Here is a 23,488-nt window from a genome sequence, read left to right as displayed (position 1 = left end):
GGTTTGCCCAATCAAACTTCATCCTCAACTGGGTGATGTCGATCTTCTTTGTCTTCTACAATGCGCTGCTGCCAGTGGCGACAATGAGACGGTTGTTATAGCTATGTGAGGTTATAATTTTGATCGCGTAGGGAGGTTGCAATGAAGAGGCGAAGCGGCGGAAAGAGGATGAACTCTTATCCATTGTGATTGAGAATAATTAATGAATGAAACTATTATCGTTATTAAATGATTAAATAAAATAATAATAATAATATAAGAGTAAATGCTATTGTTGTTCGTGATTTCAAATCCATCTTCATTTACTTAATGATTTTTAATTTTTTAAATAAAAAAGATAGCGATGATTTTTAGTCGGTACTATATTAATTTAACTATTTTAAAATTTAAAACAATGACGAACATTAACAATTCTAAAGGAAAATTGAAAAAATGACTAAAACATATGTTTCGAAAAATTTAAAAGACTAATATACCAAAGCGGAACAATTATGAAATATAATGTACCAAAATAAAACAATTATAAAATATAATGAATCAAAAGTAATATCAAATCATTTTTAAAATTTAAAAATTAACAGAATACTAATGTTTGTAACGAAAAATTGATCAAAATAATATATTTCAAAAACATAAAAAATTAAAATAAATTTTTTAAAATTTAATATATTAAAAGAAGTAACTGTTAAACATAATAAATAAAAAATCACATTAAGCCATGAATAAAATAAAAAACAACAATCACTTGATTTTATACCATGTGAAGGTTTTGTGTCATCCTGGCTAAAGATAAAGACTAGGATATTAATTTCACAACTTACTTTACAATTTACATAATGTTACTGCAACCGTGCAACGCATTCATGATTGCAGTGCTCAACTACGTACATAATCATTTCAAGAAAAAGAAAAAAAAACAAAAAGGAGCCCAGATATGCTAGATCAGGTTAGTGCAAAGAATCTAATTAGAATTAATTAATTTTTTTAAACCAAGTATCCTTTAACAAAAAATTAATGATTAATTTTTTGAGATACTGAGATTATTTAAGGAGTTAATATCTCCTAAACTATCTAATAATATATTGTGATATTACATAGGTTAGTGTAAATTTTTTGATTTGAATGCAATTAATTTGTTGTTTATATTACTATCTAATAATATATTGTTACATGTACAGAGACTAATTTAATAAGTATTTACATGAGAATTTACAACATGTATAAAGAATAAATTATGTGTTTAATATAATTTAATAAGTATTTTTCTTGACTCCATAATAAAGTAGATTGGCATGCCCGTAAGTGCCTGCGAATTAGTTTTGTTCGTCAAAATAAGTGTCTAAAAGGATATTGTTAAGAAAGAAAAACCGTCCAAAGATCTCTTTCTTTGTTTTTAGTTCGTACCGCAGTGACATGTTTGTTTTATATAAACTTTTTTTAAAAGTTTACAGCAATTTTGTCTTTGTCTGGTTGGAACTATGGCCCCGATCCTTGAATTGCACCCACAAATCCCGCGCCAAAAAACAAAGGAAAGTTCAATACCAAAACCAGCACTGAAATAGATTAAAGAGTTTCACTAACTTTCCTGTGTAACAATGAGACATCATATCCACTTCTGTGTTATGTCACCTTCAGTATGTTTATCCCTAAAACACAAGGTAAGTATTAAGATATTAGATATCTTCCCTCCTCATAGGGTCACTATCACGCAAGAAAGAGCTTAGGGCAGAATTCTTTGTTAAGTTGGTGAACTAAACCGTTAATGTGTTTTTTTTTATATTGATAATTCACAAAGTTTTTTTTAAAAAAAAATCAGACATATTTTTCACGGGAGACAACTTTATTTAAGTCTAATAAAGAGAATTACATAAACGATAAAAAATTTCTTCTAATATTTAATACAATTACATATCAAAGACTTTAATATAAAGATTAAAATTATATTCATACATTAATAATATATATATATATATATATATATATATCATAATTTATACAAATAAAAGAAAATAAAAAGAGAAAATACATATATAAAATAGATGAATGATGTAATGAAGAAAAATAAACAAGAAAGAAAAAACTAACGTATAATTTTGTTAATCATATGAATATTATTATTTGTCCAATTTAAAAGTCCACCACCACCAACTTCACCAAGCCACCCATGTCACTTCAGTTAGGGAAGTGGGCTTAACTGAATTCCATTGACGTCTTAAAGTGCATGAGTCGATAAGAAGCATATAATAACGATTTGTGGGGACCCTTAATATTATTATACTAAAGGGTTAAACAAAGGTGCAACTTCAAACTGAACCAACGAAAATATCCGATGCTTCTCTCCAATTAGATTATGTGCACACTGAGTAGTTTTGACCGGTTTTGTTAATCAAAATTCCAAGGTGGGGCACCAACTAAAAGGGATATAAGGACACAGATACGACTGAGATAGTGAGAAAATATACTAAAGTGATGATACCTATGTGGGTTGGTTATGCAACTTCTTCTCTAAAGGATTGAAATGGATTCGTTTGGAGATCTTGTGAGTTTGGCATTCACATATATTATAGAAATTGTAGAATAGAAACTGTATCCCCAAACCTAGCTAGAATAAATTAAAAACTTGTTCCTCTGCTTGAAATATTGCACTGGTAGTAATATCATTGACATATATACCTATATGTGCGCGAACTTTCGGAAAGTTGGTTAACCTCATGTTAGAGTTATGTTATTAATACTTTTTTTTTTTTTGTTGACAAAAGCAACCTCAACTCATATCATTAACAATTAAACCAGCAATACAAGTAGGAATATCTGTAAATAACATGGAAGCCTTACCCAAGGCATGAGCCATCACATTGACTTGTCTCCTAATGAACTTAACATTAAAATTATATAATATTTTATTGTATTAGATTCAAAATTTGTTGTCTTTATTAAAAAATGGTTATATAACATTTTTAATTAATTTTCATTACATTAACCATCTTATCGATCATACATTCTTTCTCTTTTTTTTTTCCTACGCCGCTCTTTTATTTTATGAATATAATAATAAAATTTATGTTAAAATATAATTTATTTTTACATTCAGAATGGTAGTTAAGATAGCAGGGGACTTGGCAGGTGGATTTTTTTTTTATCTACTAATAGTCGTCCAAGCTAGATAACAAAGAAAAAAAATCCACTTATATGTAACTTAGAAAAGTGTTCTTTTCTAATGCACTTATATAATGCATTGCTTATCTCAGTTGTTTATCTCATCTAATGTATTGTATTTAAATCCAATTATATGAATATATTATTTTTAAACCGGCTTAATTTCTTACTGTACATTTCATTAAAGAATGACACATATTACTTTATTTTTTTAATTTCCAAAATTTTAAGTTCAAATGACAAATTTTCAATTTCTAAATTAAGAAAATTATATAATATTTGTAAAAAAAATATTACACAGTAATTTTATACGAATATATCATTTAAATTTAAAAATTTATCAAATTGAAGAGTATTTATTAAAGATTAAATATTTATCCTTCATTTCTTTTCTGTTAAAAATCTAATTTCAAAACATATCTTTAACATTCTCCCTTTAAACTACCAGGACTCCGTTGCCTGTCGCTGCTATCATTTTCATCACCTTTGCAAGATATCTTAATTATATATATAAAAAATAATTATTTAGTAGATAACTTATCTATAAGAAAAAGAAGTCCGATAGAAAACGTAAAAAGTAATTCAAATTAATGGGAGGAAATAATGACAATGCAATTGATAAATCAAACATATGAAGTCAATGAGTATTTTTATTTTTATTTATTCAGGGTCAATGAGTATTGGTTTAACATTAAGAAACACGATCAAATGATCAAATACGTTTATATCATTATTTACTTGAGCCTTCTGGATTCGTGGTATTCTTTTTTCCTTAAAGAGCAATAACACATATTAAGACAATTAAGACATTTCTCTTTATTATCTAATTAAGCTTGCTATTTTATTTTTCAGAAAATGTGAAAGGAAAAAGGATTATATAAAGTGAGATTTCATCTTAAAACCAATTGATGCGTAAACAACAAATAATGGGTTGTCGCAACGAAAGCGAAAGCGAGGTTTCAGGAAGAAAGTCTGACTACCATGTTAGATTTCATCTTAAAACCAATTGACATTAAGTAAAATTGTCCCAACAGATATATAAGATGCACTCCAAGAAATGAGATAGCCGATATAGGACGTGGGTATTTCTCAATGATATATATATATATATATATATATATATATATATATATATATATATATATATATATATATATATATATATATATATATATATATGTGTGTGTGTGTGCAAAATTACACAGGCATTTATAATTAAAGAAAGTAGAGTATGTAAAAACAAGAGTAGTTTAATCTTTTAATTTGAAAAGATTTGAAAATATAAAGTGGGTTCTACAATTTGTTTCCTTACTTTCCTTTTTAAGTGATATCAATCAATGAAGGAGGAGGGAAAGCAAATTCATTGACATGATGAGTTCATTTGTTTTGTTAAAATTTATGGTATTAGTAATGATAAATATTTTTGTTTCACATTTGATGTGAAAAAAATTATGGGACAACTTAGATTAATCAAATGAGGACAAGATAAAAACTTCACTTTTTGTTACTAAAAAATTCATAAAATAATTTTTCATCTCAAATACAAAGTATTTAAAAGACATACATATTCTTACATTTTTCTTGTTTTTCAAGTATTATTTCCTATCAACAAAAATTTTATCATGTCATTTGTTTTGAATTTACATTATTCACTGAATATATCAATTTTATCTTACTATTTTAAATTCATATTGTCTATTAGCTACAACAACCTTATCATATCATATATTTTGAATTTATATTATCGACTAGTTTAACTTATATATATTTCGTATTTTATTTTAGTAAATTTTATATTATTTTAAGTGTGTTATTTATTATTAATCAAATAATGATAACTCAAATATTTGTCCTATATCGTAATACGTAACAAAACGCAACCTATGTAAGTTTCAAGCAAGATCCCATAACTTCATTATGACATATTTAACGAGAAGCAAAGCTTCTTCCGTTACAATCCTCTTTATTTATAGTTCAATTTGAGCTCAAGTTTCTCTTTGTTCCTCTCATGTCAAGAACTAAAAAACTATAATCAAAATTCATTATTACTGCTTTGAGGAGAAACAACAGGCAGGACTCAGGACCCAAACTGAAGGAAGAAATATAAAGACACCTAGTTGACAAAACCCATAACTCCAAATTCAATTTGGGCCGCATATAGCAATGACTTGGACTGGGCCATAATCAATTATTTTCTGACAATTGCTTTCTGCACCTTCGACCTTGCTTCCTGTACCCTACTCCGGACTTGTTTCCTGCACTGCACCCTAATCCGAAATGTAATTTACATCCCGGATTAGCCATTCCAAAATGTAAAAGTTTACATTCCAGATTATATTCTAGAAAGGCTAATCCGTAATGTAAATTACATTATGAATTAGGATTTTCAAAAGGTTAAAAAGGTGCAATAAGCAATTGTCTTATTTTCTTGGCTAGTTGATACAGTATTTAATATTTATGTACTGAATCAAATGATCCATGCTGACATAAGAGGAACCACCTGCACTCACACTCTGTAGACTTGTTCAACGCAGTGATGAGATCATCGACCATATTGTCCACAACGTTCCTGGGTTTTTTTTTATCATTTGGGGATAATTTTTAAAAAAAATTACTAAATAGGAACACTTTTTGAATAATTATCTTCGAGATAAATTGTAAAAATAAATATGATTTTGTAAACCAAAGTTATAAATTCTTATACAAAAATCATAAAATTAATTACGACTTTATAAACTGGGAGCATGCATATATATATTACGGCCAATCGATGCATGGCTGTGACACACATCCTTCGTGTAATAAATCGTATCCAACCCTAGTTTCCAACACTGCAACTCTAATTAACATTGCCTTTCATATATTACGGCCATACATTAATATAACGTTGCCGAATGCCGACAACCGATACTTTCTATTCCTGGTTGATTCAACACCACATGACATATGCTCTTGCTTTCGTGTGGTACAATCTCTTTTAGATTTTTATACCAAATTAACACGACAAACAAACAATGCCCTAGATAGGAACGAAAGCAACGCTATTTTTTAATATACTACTACAAAAGACTACATTCATAAGTTCTAAGAAATCTTGAAATACTACATGAAAAACATATCAGATTTGTAAAGTACGTACACTAAACAAATTAAGGACAATTCTAGATGCAGAGGAGTACCACAAACAAATTTATTGCTTATTAATTAGAGACAAAGAATGATTAAAATAATGACAAAAGACACACAATATTAATTATCAAAATATAGCATAATGGGTAGCTAAAGAAAATGTATCCAACGAAATGAACTTAGAAATGGACAGCACATTTTACTTGAGGGAATCTTGAGGTAACATTTGACCTTGGGCTTTAAGTGATGGGATATGGTGTAGAGCTTCACATGTATGTCATAAACCCCACCATTTCTTGTCTTTGTTGAACTCGGAGACTTAATCATTGTCAAGCATGCATGAGCTCAATTCTTGTACTGGCGGAAGGAGATCATGTGTTACCACATCGTAATTTGCAAACCTGGCCACCTCCTAGAATGCTACATTGCTAATGCCTCCTCTACTTTGACCGCAGCTACAACCATCAAGGAACATTTTTGCAAGTGCGAAAGAAATGCATGCCCATTGATTTTTAAATATAGATGTAGCCTTCTCTTATTAGTTTTAAATAATATTAGTATATAGTTATGACTTGAACTAAAACTTTAAATCAAATACACTAACCTAGATCTTAATAACAATAACAAGATCTCGAAGACAATTTCTTCATTTCAATATTTTCCAATTCATCTGAACCTGAGATTATATTCTTGTTCCTCTAGAGTACTTACGTACGTGGTAGCATTGTTGCCACCATTCTCCTTCCCATACTAATACTAATTTAAATTATAAATATTTAAATATGATAAATGATATATATTAGTTCCAACACCATACCAGATTTTATAGATTTTGCAGCTTCTCATAATTAATGTCGTTTGTGCACCCTAATTAATATACCACAATCTGTGTTCTGTAGAATACCATATACTCATGTAAATATTGAACTACCATAATTAAATAAAGGCAAATGTTGTTCCAAACCAAAATAGTTACATAAGGAAACTTACACATGACTAAAAGGAATTCCAAAGATGATGTGGGCAACACTTTGCAAGCTGCAAGACTAATTAAACCAAGTATAAATGCACATTAAGACTGATTATAGAAGAATCCAAATAGATACGATTCTGTTCTTTAGTCCTTTTATTATTCTTTACTCTACCCGCTCCTTACATACTCCTAATTGCATGTGGCCACGGTTGCAAGAATAAACCTGAGCATGCAATTGTGCATTATTTTCAAGTATCAAATAATTTCTTGACTAATGGATCTTATGTACTGGATCAAGCCGTCCAAATTGGAATAAGAAGAACCCCCGGAACTCACACTACGGTTAGCCAACAAAGCCACTTCCCGAGCAGAATTCAGAAACACCTCATTCCTGTGATCCATGAGATCATTGACCATGTTCTCTACAAGGTTCCTATCACATGCAACATCCTTCATATCCAACCCAACCTTACAAACTTCACTCACAAACCTGCTGTTAACATGCTGATCTCCAAAGCTAGGGCAGCAAATCATAGGAACACCAGCCGCCAGACTCTCCAAAGTTGAGTTCCATCCACTGTGGGTCAAGAACCCACCAATGGCCTTGTGGGCCAGCACCTCCTCTTGTGGGGCCCACCCCACAATGAACCCTCTCTCTTTAGTCCCTTCCTCCAGCTCAGCCGGTACCCGGTCACCATTTTCTTTTGGCCCCACCATGTCAGGACGAACCACCCAAAGGAACCGCTTCTTGCTATTCACCAAACCGTACCATATCTCAATTAGCTTCTCCCTTGTCATGGTGGCAATGCTACCGAAGCTCACGTATATCACCGATTTCAACGGCTGAGAATCAAGCCACGTCATGCACCTCCGATCCACTTCACCGACACAACTTGTGGACGGCGTCGTTTCGGTGTTGGACTCTTTTCTGGTGTTCAAGTGTGCGTGGAGAGGACCGATGGTGAAAACACGGGGAAACTGCAGACGCATCTGTGACAACACGGAACCTTCTAGATCCTCGAACGTGTTGAGTATGAGTGCACGTGCTTGAAGCGACTCACGTGTCTCCAAGGCCAAAGAATTCAAAGCATATACTATTTCGGATCCAGTCCCCCGACTGAAACTCGGGAGGTCTCGACAGCGGAACATGTTTTCCATCCCTGGGATACATGTTATCACGCGATCCATGTCTTCATCCCCTTTCAAACACAATCGATATTTATCAAAGCTATTTCTGAATTCTCATAGTACAAAATGTTGAAACAAAGTATGCTAAAGCTAAAACCAGAAAGAGTTAATATCTATGTTTATGTACCTGTGATTGGAAGTTGGTTAGACTGAAAGAGGTTTGGAACGCAGAAGTAAGTCCAGAAGCAGGAAGCGCTGATGGTGCGAAAATGAATGATGGGTATTCCAACCTGGTGTGCTACGTCTATGGTGAGGGCTCCGAAGACTCCATCGGCTATGAAGCAATTGATCTTGGGCTTTCCGGGGTCTTGGGAGAGAAGAATGTGTCTGATGTGAGGTTTTGCGTGCAAATTTATGTATTGAAAGAGGTCCACTGCGCTTTGTCCGGAACGAGGGTGGTGGTGAGGGAGGCCATCGGGGAAGGTCTTGAATTGGAGAGAGGGGTAGGTTTGTAAAAGAGCTTCCAGATCGCCGAAACGGTGGAGGCGGTGGTGGATGAAGTCTGTGTTGAGGAAGGTGATGTGGAAGCCATGGAGAGCGAGAAGCTGTGCAAGCTTCAACATGGTGCTGACATGGCCCTGCGCTGGACAGGGGAAGATGGCCACGTGGGTATCAGTTGTTTCTTCCGCCTTCATCTTTGCTCTTGTTGCGTTTTCTTTTTGTGCTTTGCTCATATATGCTTCATAAATAATGGGTATCATTGGTTAGAAAAGAAAGACAAAAGGAAAGAAAATGATTAAAAAATGGGGATGACTTTGAATATTGCTGATTAGGAACCAAAGATTCAAATAAGTTGTCACCTCGCCGGCCATTTGATGTTTCACGGATCAAAGTTTCATATATATATATATATAAACTTAAATATAAATAAATTTAATTAATTTTATTCTTATTTAATAATATTATTTTTAAAATATTTTTCATTTAAAATGACGTGGTTTGAGTGAAATTCTTAAAGTTAATTTTGTTATCTTTTCTTCGGTAAGTATAGTGTTGACTTGCGTTATTACTTATGCTAATCAATTACATCGATTTATTCAGACCTTGTTAACTCACCACCAAAAAAAATAAAAAATACTAGATTCTTCTTGCCTTAATTTTTTGACAAACCAATGTCACCATGTTGCAGTCGTAGATCATGCATCAATTCTTTTGAAGATTCAAAAATTCATACATGATTCATTAAACAGTAAGAAATGATAGCACATGAAATATTTAATTGAACACCATCCACAAAATAAACGATCTTTCATGCAGAGTGGATGAGACCTTCCAACGCTTTAGAATGATAGCACATCAAATATTTAAGTTACCCATTTACTCTCTATAGTTTCTAAACTTATCTATTTTAGTCCTTATAGTTAATAAGTGATTTTTTTAGTTCGTGTAGTTTACTTTTTAATTTTCAATAAGTGCTAATGTACTTTCATGTGAACTTTGTAGGCCTTGGATCTTCTTCATCAATGGGATCCTTTGCTTCTTGAATTTTAATGGCAGGAGACACCACTTCAAGGAGGTAGGAGAGTTGAGAGGAGACGTCACTTCAAGGAGAGGATGAGTCAAGAAAAAGCTCACCATCATAGGAAGCCATGGATAAGAGCTTGGAGGTAGGAGAAGAAGAATCGAGGGAGAAGGAGAGAAGAAACACAAAATTTGTGCATAAAAAGAGGTTTAAACTTTGAAGTATAATTCTCAAATGATTAAAGGAAAAAAAATGCACACACATGATCTTTATTTATAGCCTAAGTGTCCCACAAAATTGGAGAAAAATTTGAATTTCTATTCAAATTTCATTTGGATTTGAAATTGAATTTGTGAAGCCAAAATTTCACTAATTCACTAATTATGATTGGAGAATTTTAGTTATGGTTCAGCCCACTAGTCCAAGATTCTCCACTAAGTGTACTTAGGTGGCATGAGGCATGTAAAGCATGAAAGACATGCACAAAGTATGGTTATATGATATGACAATGTGGTGTAGCAAGCAAATGTTCACCCCCCTTTAAAATTTAATTGGATTGGGCTTCTCCCAATTCAATTAAATTTATTTTCCAACACACACATCAAATATTCACTTAATGCATGTGAAATTACAAAACTACCCTTAATACAAAAACTAGTCTAGGTACCCTAAAATACAAGAGCTAAAAAATTCTACATTTCTGGGTACCCTACCTACATTATGGAGTCCTAAATACAAGACCCAAAAATAATGAAACATTAATCTAATATGTACAAAGATAAGTGGGCTCATACTTAGCCCATGGGTCCGAAATCTGTCCAAAGGCTCATGAGAATCCTAGGACCTTCTCTTGCATCTTTGGTTCAATCTACTTGGAGTCTTCTATCCAATGCTCTTGCGGGGTAGGATTGCATCATGGTCCCTACCGTTAAAATTGCTTAACATCATTAAATTATTGTTGCCAGGACCGCACCTCGCACTGTCGACGACCCCTGGTCCCTTCACTCCCTTCCACTTCTCCTCCGTCGACAAAAAGAATCTAGTGCGCCGCCGTCGACGGCAGCTTGGTGATGAACAATTCAACAACAGCTTCCGTCACGCACGTCCTCAACAACAAACGTGATTTCCCATCGGTGAACGACGTGGCAAATCTCCTCATTCTGTCCATCGAAAACATAGCAAGAAGTAGCGTTCACTTCACTGAGACCAATGCAATTTACTGAATCTAATTTCATTTTCTTTTAGCTTCCATATTTTTCCCCCATTCTCTAGAGAATCAAACAGTGTGATTAATGACATACCTAAATCTTGACATAGATAGTATGGTTCCAACAAAAGGCGTTTTCTAGCATCTGGTCAACGGTCTTGAAAACGCCTTCGAGCGCAATGTCAACCACCGTCGACGTCGAGCACTCGCCGATGTTGTTCATTCTCTTCGCCTGAGCTTCGTTTTCGATGGACAGGACGAGGAGATCCTCCACACTGTTCACTGACAGAAAATCGCGCTTGTTGTGGAGGACGTGCATGATGGCAGCTGCTACCAGATTGTTTATCACCAGGCCGCCGTCGACGACGGCACACGAGGTTTTTTCGTTGATGGAGGAGAAGTGGAAGGGAGTGAAGAGGCCAAGGGTCGCCGACGGTGCAAGGTGCGGTTCTGACAACAATAAGTTAACGTTATAAAACAATTTTAACAGTAGGGACCTATTCAGAATTAAAAGATAAGCGACAAGAACTAAAAAAAAACACTTATTAACTATAAGGACTAAAATGAATAAATTTGAAAACTATAAGAATTAAATGAATAATTAAACCAATATTTAATTGAACATCCGCCCTTTTATGCTTAAATCAGCATCGTTGAATTTTTACTCTTACCAGCCATGGCACATTACAGGCCTAGGTTTGAGAACAACTAAATTGCTTAGGGTTTATGTACTCTCGGTTGGGGAATATATCTGATGCTAGAGGATTTCTGGTGTCTTATTTGTGACAGGCTTGAGAACAAAGCCATTATCAGAGGACACATACGTTTTCCAATCCTCTTTCTTCCATAAACAAAATATTGCCTGTATCAGAGAGCACATATACGTTTCCCATTATCCTTTCTTCAATAAACAACTTTAAATCGTAAAAAGGATATCAGCTTCTATTTAAAAAAGTAATTACAAAGCACCAAAGTTTCCCGCTACATAGTTAGACAATCCTTTTCATTTCCGCCACAAGGTTACAAAATCCTTTCCTTTCCAGCCACAAGATTTAGACAATCCTTTCCATTTCCGCCACAAGTTTACAAAATCCTTTCCTTTCCAGCCACAAGATTTAGACAATCCTTTCACTAGCCATATTCGAGTCCCCAGTTAAACACTTCGAAAACCAAAACATAACTTCTCAATCCCAAATCACACCCTCGTCGTTACTCGTTATATTTTGGTTTCTGAAACGCGACAACTAGTAAGTATGCATCATCTCCATAACCAAATGTTCTGTTTGTTATTTCCAAAATCAATTGTTCTGATAAAAAAACTGAACTTATGTAACATTTCAAAAACAAAAACCAACTTTGTGTTTCTACATCACCAATCGAACATTTAAAAAACCAAAAACATAACACCACAAAAGCCCACCTTATACTTTCTTTTTTGAAACAGCCATATCCCGTTATGCACCATCTCCAACACCAGTTAAAACCTCGAACTGTTTAACATGGACCATAAAAAAAAACAACAAAAGCATGTTCATCCTCCGACATTACCAATCAATATTTAAAAAAAAAAAAACATAAATATACCCCCAATAACACCCTCCTTTGTGTTTTTTGTCTTTGAAACACCAATACAAGCATTACTGTAACATTTCAGAAACTAATTGTTCAGATTTAAAAACTTTTGTACATAATTGTCCAAATTCAAAAACCAATTAGTTGCATTTCCAATTATGTAACATTTCAAAAAATTCAAACATTATCAATCCCACATTTCAGAGTTTCATTCGGAGCCGAAACTAAAATTCAAGCCACCAACAATGCTCATGCAAAATAAAAACCACACCACAAAATCTCTCAAAGCCTAATCAAACAGTTTAAATTAAAGTTTGATAGAATGCAATTAGAAATCAAATGCTAGATCAAGACTCAAAGGTGACATTAAAATAATTTAAATTTTGAACAACCTTTCTTGATGCGTAAGAGCATTCTTTAAACACATCTGACTGAAAACCTAACTACTACTACAAAGGGCACAATTATCATAACTACAAATAAAAAGGAAAAAAAAAAGAGAGCAAACATAGAATCTAAATTCAAGAACTTTGTGAACAGTGAATCCCTATTTAAGAGTCATCGTCAGCAGCAGCACCCTTGGATGAGCCCCCAGCCTTCTTGGGAAGAAGAAGGTTGTGAATGTTAGGCATAACACCGCCGTTAGCAATGGTAACATCTCCTAGAAGCTTGCTCAACTCTTCGTCGTTCCTCACCGCCAATTGGATGTGGCGTGGAACAATTCGAGTCTTCTTGTTATCTCTCGCAGCGTTTCCAGCCAATTCCAAAACCTAAAACAATGTTCCGATCATTCAATTACTCAAAAACAGATACTTGAATCTCAAAACCCTAGATCTAATTACAGGGAAGGATAATTTAAAAAAACAAAGTGAAAATCGACAGGAAATTGCTGCAATTACCTCAGCAGCGAGATATTCGAGAACGGCGGCGAGGTAGACGGGGGCTCCGGCGCCGACGCGCTCGGCGTACTTTCCGGCCTTGAGGAACCTGGCGATACGACCGACGGGGAATTGGAGGCCGGCTTTGCTGCTCCTTGAGGTGGCCTTCTTAGCGGCGCTGGATCCTAGGGTTTTGCCTCTACCCGCCATTGATGAAGTGTGACCTAGTGATCGGCACGAACGAGAGGGTTCGAGATTTGAGAAGTGATGATAGGAACGATTTCCGGACACCTAGAAGAAGTTATATACTTGAAGACTTTTTGCGGTTGCGAGGATTATATAGTGTGATGCGTGGCAATTCGACCAATGAGAGTAAACGACGCGGATCGATGGTGATTGCCGTTGGATTTCGGTGATTACGGACGGCTCCGATCATGTATTGATTGGATTAAAAGGAGATAGTGAGATACTGTTAATTACGTGATGTACTATTAAAAATTCCCCTCGTCTTATATACACACGTTTTTACAGTATGCAATTTTCAAATTTTAAAATAAATATATTTAATTTTCCAATTTTTAAAATGGCAATTTCTCTATTCAAATTTTAAAAGGTAAAATGTTAAACAGTTGTATGAAGGTATTAGTTAAAGAACTAGAAGTATAAATATTTTTACGAGAGATGAAAAATTGCATTCCTCATAATTTTTTTATGCCTTCACATGATTTATATAATAAATATTTTTTCTTTTAGTTTGTTAACTAATATCCTAATTTTAGTTTTTATTTTATAAATTTTGAATAAATAATAGTATGATTTAATATATATGTTTAATAAAAAAATCATTTTCCACTTCCTAAAATCCCAATTTGCACCACCACTCCTTCTCTCACCTTGACTTCCAAATCTTTAATCTGTATCTCAGAAGAATACAAAACATAATATTAAACAACATTATCCTTATCATGTAGTACAAGTGATACTTCATCCTCATATGCATTCTTTGTCTCCAACTACTCCCATAAATCACTCAAACACAAAATAAGGTTGAAACTCTTCTTTGCACCCTTTAAGTCCTCTGGTAGTCCTATGCAAAATCTAAAAAAAAAATTCACATTTAATAAGTTCTCTTTGTGTTTGAAACTCTTAAGTGTGAAAGTTTTTTTGATATTGTAGAGGACGACGAGAGAACTTAAGACGTGTAATGCGGAGTTTCAACCTTACTTTATTCTAGGTGATTTGTGGGAGTTATTAACGGAATGGAGTGTATGTGGTGCTAAAGTGCCGCTTGTACTACATGACAAGGATAATGATGTTTGGTATTATGTTTCATATCTTTCTCGGATTCAATTGAAGATTTGGAAGTTGAATTGAAAGAAAGAATAGTGATGGTGGAAGGCAATTTTATATTTTTATTTTCGTTAAATATATATTAAGCCATATTATTAATTCAACAATTGAAAAAATAAAATTATATTGGTCAACGTTAACAAATTAATAGTCGATGTTTAAAATACAGTTACACATAATTTGAGTCTTCTTGGCCATCTTAGCATTTCTAGCCAACTCTAGAACTTGAACATACCAAGTGTAAAATAAAACTTCCAAAAATAATTAATATCGATTAAAGTAAATTCATCATTTCAATTATTCAAAGTTTATCATTAAAACAAAATTATTAACAAAAATTAGGTAAAATAAGCCCTAATTTCGAAACCCTAGATCCAGTGGCCACAAACACACACAAAAAAAAGAAGAAATTGAAGGTAGTTAAGGACAATTACCTTGACAACAAGATATTCAACAATAGAAGCGATGTACATGGAGTGTCAGAATCGACACACTTAACATACTTGTTAGTCTTGAGGTATCGAGCGATACTACCACCAGGGCATTGTCGATCGACTTTGTTGCTTCATGAGATACCCTTTTTTGTAGCACTTGCCATTGGTGAATTGGGGCGATATGAGGGGGTGAAAGAGTTTCGATGACAAAGAGATAAACAAAAAGGGAGATATATGAAGCATGCCCAAGAAGTTGCTTGATTTATATAATAAATTATGTTGGAACTAGACCAATAAAATTGAACCACATGGATCAACTATGTATGTTGTTGGATTATGTTTGTAATGGATGACCAAGCAAGTCCAAAAATTTGCTTTGATTTATAATAAATTATACTGAAACTAGGCCAATGAAATTGAACGACATGGATCGACTATGTTGCTATTGGATTGTGTTGTAATGGATGATTGAGATATGTTTGGTATGAATTGGTTGACAGAGTAAAAAGGGTATCGAGGTATCGCAATATTAACTACGACACTAAAATATGTCACCATGATAATGTATATGGATATTGTCCTTCTTGTGTAATTGATAATAACTATTTTTTTTTGTAAAGAATTTGAGTAATTTGATAATTTTGGCTAAGATTTGAATAAATATAATATATATATATATATATATATATATATATATATATATATGTATGTATATCTTTGTTATTAATTTTTTAAAATTAAATGATCATTAAGACTATGTCATTTTTTTCCAACGCAATTTAGGAAAAATATTCCTCATTGAAGAACTTTGAAGCCTCGTAAATGTTTTCAAGTAAAATCCAAGGAGCTGTTGGGTAATTTAATATAACAAATTAACTATGCACTTTTATGTTGAATAAATACATTTGATCAATCAAAAGGAACAATTTTTTTTTTATCAGCATCAAAGGAACAAATTGATAAACCAAATAAAGAAATTTGAGAAAATACTTCAAAAAATACATTAAAGAAAATACGACATGATTTAAGTTAAAGAAAAGATAAAATATGATAGATGTTATACTTGGATTACTTAATAACCCATTATACACATGCATCGTAGAAGTGTAAAATTCAACCCTTTGTTGTTTCTCTCATCTACCCATATATAGATATCACTAAGAATGGTATGTTTAGATGGGAGAAAAGAAATTAGATGAGGCCAGAAGCAACTGATATATATTTCGCTGTTCCTACACCACAAGGATGCAACATTGTAAAGTTCAGTAATTTAAAAAAGAAAATTAAAAAGCAACACACAAATATTAAAATACTTGACTTATTCGGAGGAAGCCACAAATTTTAGATATACAAGTATCTGTAGGGAATGAAAGATATTTGTGCATGTACTTTATATGATTCAGGCTTTCATTAGTTTCATATTAGATGCATTTTTGTTCGGGATGACTTGACTTTCACAGTTTTGTAAGCTTTGGGTCACAGTTTATGCTATTCAAAAGACTGTTGAATTGGTGAAAATCATTGCTGCACTGCATAGAGGCATGATCTTTGACTGGTGTGGCTTTGGTTCAGCACATAGCAAGTGAGATTTAAGCTGCGAGGAGCGCTGGTGCAGCTGTGCATTTGTCAATCGCGTTTTCAGTCTTGGATATACCATCAACTTTCTCAACGACATATAAGATTAACTTGATGATTGAGATTGGGAAGAAGTGATTAAGGGTGAAGGGAGAAAGGGGTTCGAATCCCTCTTATTCATCTTTCTAACAAAATTAACAAATTAACATTTGTCGATTTAAAAAAAAATCATCAACTTTGGCAATCCATCTCTTTGGTCTTGCGCCTCTTTAATAGTGTGAAAAAATCAGTGAGGATTCCATTAGTTGAATCTGTGTGTAGTATTATGCAGACGTGACAAAATCAGTGAGGATTGCATTTGTTTAGGTGACAATTGTAGCTTTGCTTATTCTCGGTTTTGAGTGATATTTGTGGGTTTGCTTTGTTTCTGACTCTCTTGCTTGGTGAGTAGGCCTTTCCCTTTAGCCTTTAACAACAATAATTTGTTTTTTTCAAAAACAATTAAAATACCAAATTCTACTTGGCTTCATTCTGTGAGAAACCAATGTCACCATGTTACAGTCGTAGATCATGCATCAATTCATTTGAAGTGTAAAAAATTCATAAAATGATAGCATATGAAATATTTAATTGACCATCATCCACAAAATAAAATGATTATTCATGCAGAGTGGATGGAGAGAACTTCCAACACTAGCAGCCTAACAGAGTAACAGGATAACAAGGTCTTCAGTCTTAACTTTTCAGCATGCACAACCTTGTTTTATATTTGCTTATGAAGTAGAGTAAGGATACACATACCCCCATTTATTTTAAACATCCATTAACACCTCTCATTTCTCTCTATCTCTCTTCCTATCATATCATAAATTTCTTCCTCCCACATTCCGTGTTTTTGCTTTTACCAAAACAGAACCTAACTGCATTGCCTGCAACTACACGTCCTGATCTGCTAGAGTGCTAGTATTAACTATTTTCCAAGCAAGCTGATTTTATGTACTGAATCAAATCATCGAGACTGGAGTATGAGGAACCACCTGGACTGATACTCTTGTGAGCCAACATAGCCATTTCTTGAGCTGATTTCAGAAACTCCTCCTTCCTATGAACCATGAGATCATTAATCATCTTCTCCACGACTTTTCTATCACACACATCCTTCATATCCAACCCAAGTTTCCAAACCTCACTCACAAACCTGCTGTTAACCTATTGATTCGCAAAGTAAGGACAACAAATCATAGGAACGCTAGCCACCAAGCTCTCCAAGGTTGAGTTCCACCCACTGTGGGTCAAGAACTCACCAACGGCCATGTGGGCCAGCACCTCCTCTTGTGGGGCCCACCCCACCATGAACCCCCTCTCTTTAGTCCCTTCCTCCAGCTCCGCCGGTATCCAGTCACCATTCTCTTTCCCTACCACCAAGTCAGGACGCATCACCCACAAGAACCGGTTCTTTCTGTTCACCAAACCGTGCCAAAACTCCACCAACTCCTCCCTTGTCAGAACCGTGGAACTTCCAAAGCTCACATATATCACCGACCCTTGAGGCTGTTCTTAAACAAAGGAATATCATTTCCTTTGGCTGCAGATTTTCTCACGTTCAAATGGTGGTGTAGAGTTTGGGAAAGTGAAGACGTATCTGGAGAGAACAGGTCCTCAAATGTGTTCAGTATCACTGCATCTGCTGCAAGTGATTGTTTGGTCTGAAACCAAACCCAGTCCATAGACAAGTTCCCCTCTGTACCTGGTCTGCAGAAACTTGGGAGATCTCTACATCGAAGCAAGTTTCCCATGCCAGGCATATTGCATATGATTCGGTACATGTCCTCATCTCCTTCAACCAGTTACATATCTTAATCGGTCACATTATAATTAACGATAAATACAATTTTCTGATAAGGAATAATCTGTTTTCCGTTCTTTAATTTCTCAGCAACAGAAATTGGTATATTGAAACATGACTTTTAAAATAATTATCACCAAAACCAGCACACTTATATGAGTTGTAATTAAATGATGGTATAAAACTGTTTTACAGTATGGTGGCACAACCTATGTTCTCTTAATATATACTAAATGGAATGCACAAATTTAAAAAAGGTACGAGAATGAATGTATGATGTAGCATCGTAGATATATATAACTAAGTAGGGTGAGAGAAACGAAAGAATTAATTAGCGTGAGTCCATATATACATACATACATCGAATGGGAAGTTCTTTGCACTCAAAGAGCTTTGGAATCCAGAAATAAGGCCAGAAGCAACACGCGTTGCTGGTTCGAAAATGAATAATGGAGCGTAGGGTAGGATTCTCAGAGAGCTTCAGCATGGACCCTACGTGGCCCTGCAATGGGCAAGGGAAGATGAGCGCGTGCGCTCCTTCACCTTCTGTCATTGTTCTTCTCATTTTCAACCATGTCTTTACTGCAATGCAACTCTAGTTAACATTGCCTTTGATATTGTACTATTGGTTAAGTCAGACGTAAAGGATTTTTACACAAATGAGTAATTTACATCATATATAAGTAAATCCAACATCATATTTTAATAAAAAAATATTAAAAATCAAATTTATAATTTTTTTCTTTTATATATATATATATATATATATATTTATCTGATTTTAATTTCACTTCATAGTTGTAGTGTAGTCTACATGTCCTCCAATGTCAACAAATCCAAGACAATTTGTACGGTGCCTTCAATAATTTAAAAGGTTTTGAAATTGATAACTTTTAACATGTCATTTTTTTTTCAAATTAGTATTTAAAAAAGTTATAATTTTAAAATTTTAAAAAATAATAATTAAGAATTAGTTTTAAAAATAAATATAATTAATAAAAATATGATATTTAATTTGATTGATTAAAAAATTAATAGTATTAAATCTTTCCAGATTATTAAAGATACCATAAAAACTGTCCGAATACAATCGGCACAAAAAGACACTCATGTGAGCGCACGGGAAAGCTAATGATGTATATCACTCACGTACGTACCTGTCTTACTAGCCGTGGTTGATTCAACATCACACATTACTTAGCTCTGATTCACGGGACCTGTCACCATTTTCATTGTTAATAAGGTGGCCTTTTGTACTAGTCTATTGTATCGTGTAAAAACATAGCTTTGACTGAATTTAGGTTGAGAAAAATCTTATTTTTGGCAGCTCATGGTTGTGTTATACTTGAAGCAGTGAAGCCTACATTCTTGAAGTGATGATTAGGATTTAGGCCTGCTAAATTTGTGCAAATCAGTGGAACCAATTTGTGCAAAATTTGGATGCAGTGCTTCAATTGTATTGGATTGGGATTTTGAGAGAATATTTTGACAAAAACAATCTTGAAGATTTTAAAAGATTATGTGGGATTGTATTGATTTTGTGGGATTTTAAAAGATTTTTTTTAAAAGACTTTTTACAATCAGGATTCTTAACCCAAGATTTTAATGAATTTCTAACACAGATTTTTAAGATTTCAAAGTACTTTATGGATTTTTAAGATTTTGAAAGATTAAACAAAATAATAACGGAAGTTACAAAAGTGAATGAAAAAGATGATAAATAAATTATAATGTTTGAATAAAGAAAATAAAAACGATAGAAATTTTAAACCTTTTAATAACAAAGTCATTATTGCCTAAAAAAATAATAACAAAGTGATTCTCACTTCATGTTCGCCTAATTATTAGCATTTCTCCACATATCTGAACCTATATTAGTCCTCCATATATTAGCATCTTCTCGTTCCTGCTCTTGTGTTTGAACAATGGGTTCATGATCATTGTCTTCGTAATTTGGTAACACTGAAGATGAAGATGAAGACTCGTCAGTAGGTTCCACTGGAAATTCATCAGAACGACATTCTTTGCGAAGAAAATTATGAAGTGCTGCACATGCCAACACAAGCTCTGCTTGTGTTTTAAATAGAAATGGAGGTGCTGACTTAAAAATTGTGAACCGCGATTTAAAAATACCAAATATCCTCTCAATCACATTTCTTAAGGATGCATGCTGAAGATTAAATAATTCCTTTTCATTTTTAGGGTCATTACCGTGACCTGCAAAATCTTGTAGATGATATCGTACACCTCGATATGGGGCTAAAAATTTGCGTCGATTAGGAAATCCACAATCCACCCGATAATACTTACCTTGGGGCACTTTAAGTCCATTCTTCCTTGCCAAAGCATCACTTAACACCTTGGAATCATGTGCTGAACCCTCCCACCCGCTAAGAACGTACATGAATTCCAAATCAAAGTTACAAGCAGCTAATACATTTTGTGATATATTTCCATGACGATCACGATAACTGCTTACATCTCGTCCTTTTACTGATGCGGGAATATGTGTACCATCAATAGCTCCAATGCAATCCTAAAGTGTGTGTATCAATAATCATAAATATTATTATAATAATCACAATTATAATTATAATTTTGTTATAAAATAATATGTTAATAATAGATGATCAAAATATTAATTATTCCCTAACTTAAAGTTTATCCAAGATGAGCGTTCTTCCGGTGACATCTTCAAGAAAAAAATCCTTTTTTGCTTTAGTATTTAACAATTCAGCTGTCTTGAAACGCGTTATGTCATCCAAATTTGGAATTTCTTTTATAACATCCCAAATAATACCCTCGAGCTCTCTATCTCTATCTCTATCTTTTTCTCTTTTCTCCATCATGTTGGATATTTTTTCAAAATTCACAGCAATAGTCCCAATGCCAACAGAAAGATTTTCCAGAACGTTGCCTTGATTGTTGATCCCAACAGCGCTTGAACTCCCTCCATACTCGGATCTCCTTTGCTTGTGACAGTTTTGTTTTTCTATGGGAACCTCTGAATCTAAAGGGGGTGGGATGGTGGACTTGGTTGGTTTGGTGATGGAGGCTGATATGCTGGTTCATAGTTATTTGGTGTTATGAATGTATCATTATTAGGATCATATGAAAATTCTTCTATCCCAACAGTTCTATTTTCTGGCTCAAAAGTTGTTGCATCAGTATCATCTGGATCGACTGATATAGAATTATTCCCGCTAGAAACTCCACCCCCAACAACGATCTTCAAATACTCATAATCAACCATACTTTTTCCTCGAAGTTTGCTGTGACTTGGGTGGGACTAAAAAAAAAATCATTGTTAATATACTACAAATATTATAATTTACTAAATTTATAACTATTAATATATTTAAAAGATTATGAACTTAGCTCACCTTTAAGTAATCTTTCCATACATCCTCATGAGCAGTGAAAGTTTTTCCAATTGGGTCCCATCCAAAGCCAGAGTTGTTGCGCATAAGGGTTGACATCATGTTATACTGGTTTCGAAATCACTTCATCCGACTCAAATAATGACTATAAGTTTTAGGGAATTTAGTTTTTGCATTGAGTTGAGGAAGTATTATTCGTTCTACATTTTGTTTGCTAAGTGACCCATTGGCATCACGCAATCCTCTATTCATAGGATCCACCAAGAGGTGCAACAACTCATTGGTATCCTCCATAGTCCAAGATACATAATTATCTTTGTCTCTACTCTTTCCTTTGTTATTTTCTTGTGAATCCCCCATTTGATCGCTAATATATATATATAAGAAACTAGTTATTTGACAAAAATAGTTATTGTTTCCTAATTGTCAAAAGTATAGTGACTATATCCCGAATAATATACAATTCAATAGAAAAACCAATAAAAAACTACCTAATAATAAAATAAGGGTCATGCTAACATGCGCACTTAGGGCACATGTTAAGGATACTTCCAATAGTAACTATGTCTTAAAAACAACAATTTTTGACTTTTAAAAAAGTAAATTGCACAACTTTCAATACAAAATTTCTATACATAATACACTAACAAGTGTCTTAAGGGCACATGTTAGCATTTTCCATAAAAATAATACTCATATATCATAAAATCATTTAAAAAAAAACTATTAACAAAATAACAATAATAATAACACAATAACAATTAAAAAATTATTAACACAATAATAATAATAATAACACGCTGTCAAAAAAATAATAATAACACATTAATAATTAACATTTTAATAATAACACAAGAAAATAATAATAATAATAATGGACGTTGTAAAAAAACAAGTTGAAGAAACAGAAAAAAAAAAGAGTTTTTTATTTTGATTTGCATATACAGTACTAAAAAAAAGCAATATGAAATCTTGATGCATATCAATTGCCATTCTTTTGATGCATATTCATTGCCTGAACGTTGAAAACAATATGAATACGAAATCTTGAGAAGCATATACAGCACCCTTTTCTTTTGATTTGCGTAATATACATATAGTATGAACAATATTGACTATCGATTGCCATTAAAAAAATAGGTAAAATTGATTGAAAAGTTGTAAGAGAATGAACCTGGTAGTGGTTTGTGTCTTGTTCGGCAGGAGAAGAAAAAGTCTTTGGAAGATTATGAAAAGTCTCAAGGGTTTGGGTGAGATTGTTGGAGGAGTATTTTATGTGTATTTCTAACTAAAAAGTCTCTCAAAATCCATTCCACAAAAGAATCTATCAAAATCTAT

At 33.4% G+C, this 23,488-nt stretch overlaps 4 protein-coding genes and 1 pseudogene across 4 annotated transcripts; all 5 read right to left on the bottom strand.

Moving 5' to 3' along the window:
• Positions 1-7,305: 7,305 nt before the first annotated feature.
• Positions 7,306-9,250, bottom strand: LOC100785731 (7-deoxyloganetic acid glucosyltransferase). The gene is made up of 2 exons (XM_003517644.5): positions 8,574-9,250; positions 7,306-8,457 (listed from the first exon to the last, which is right to left on the bottom strand). The coding sequence occupies exons 1-2, from the start codon at positions 9,145-9,147 to the stop codon at positions 7,514-7,516; spliced, it is 1,518 nt and encodes a 505-aa protein (XP_003517692.2). The 5' UTR covers positions 9,148-9,250; the 3' UTR covers positions 7,306-7,513.
• A 1,959-nt stretch (positions 9,251-11,209) lies between these two features.
• Positions 11,210-11,793, bottom strand: LOC102668969 (probable inactive patatin-like protein 9). The gene is made up of 2 exons (XM_006573872.1): positions 11,787-11,793; positions 11,210-11,565 (listed from the first exon to the last, which is right to left on the bottom strand). Exons 1-2 carry the CDS (start codon positions 11,791-11,793, stop codon positions 11,210-11,212), a joined length of 363 nt encoding a protein of 120 aa, XP_006573935.1.
• A 1,234-nt stretch (positions 11,794-13,027) lies between these two features.
• Positions 13,028-13,909, bottom strand: LOC100810491 (probable histone H2A.3). The gene is made up of 2 exons (XM_003517280.4): positions 13,587-13,909; positions 13,028-13,457 (listed from the first exon to the last, which is right to left on the bottom strand). The coding sequence occupies exons 1-2, from the start codon at positions 13,773-13,775 to the stop codon at positions 13,239-13,241; spliced, it is 408 nt and encodes a 135-aa protein (XP_003517328.1). The 5' UTR covers positions 13,776-13,909; the 3' UTR covers positions 13,028-13,238.
• Positions 13,910-17,705: 3,796 nt separating this feature from the next.
• On the bottom strand, positions 17,706-19,402 carry LOC100785192 (7-deoxyloganetic acid glucosyltransferase-like; annotated as a pseudogene).
• Positions 19,403-21,115: 1,713 nt separating this feature from the next.
• On the bottom strand, positions 21,116-22,842 carry LOC102668838 (uncharacterized protein At2g29880). Its single transcript, XM_006573871.4, has 2 exons — positions 22,154-22,842; positions 21,116-22,059 (listed from the first exon to the last, which is right to left on the bottom strand). The coding sequence occupies exons 1-2, from the start codon at positions 22,250-22,252 to the stop codon at positions 21,781-21,783; spliced, it is 378 nt and encodes a 125-aa protein (XP_006573934.1). The 5' UTR covers positions 22,253-22,842; the 3' UTR covers positions 21,116-21,780.
• Positions 22,843-23,488: the final 646 nt, after the last annotated feature.

Source organism: Glycine max, chromosome 1 (assembly GCF_000004515.6).
Source record: "Glycine max cultivar Williams 82 chromosome 1, Glycine_max_v4.0, whole genome shotgun sequence".
Lineage (NCBI taxonomy): Eukaryota > Viridiplantae > Streptophyta > Magnoliopsida > Fabales > Fabaceae > Glycine > Glycine max.
The sequence above is the reverse complement of the archived record's forward strand: the minus strand, read 5'-3'. Positions and strand labels throughout refer to the sequence as shown.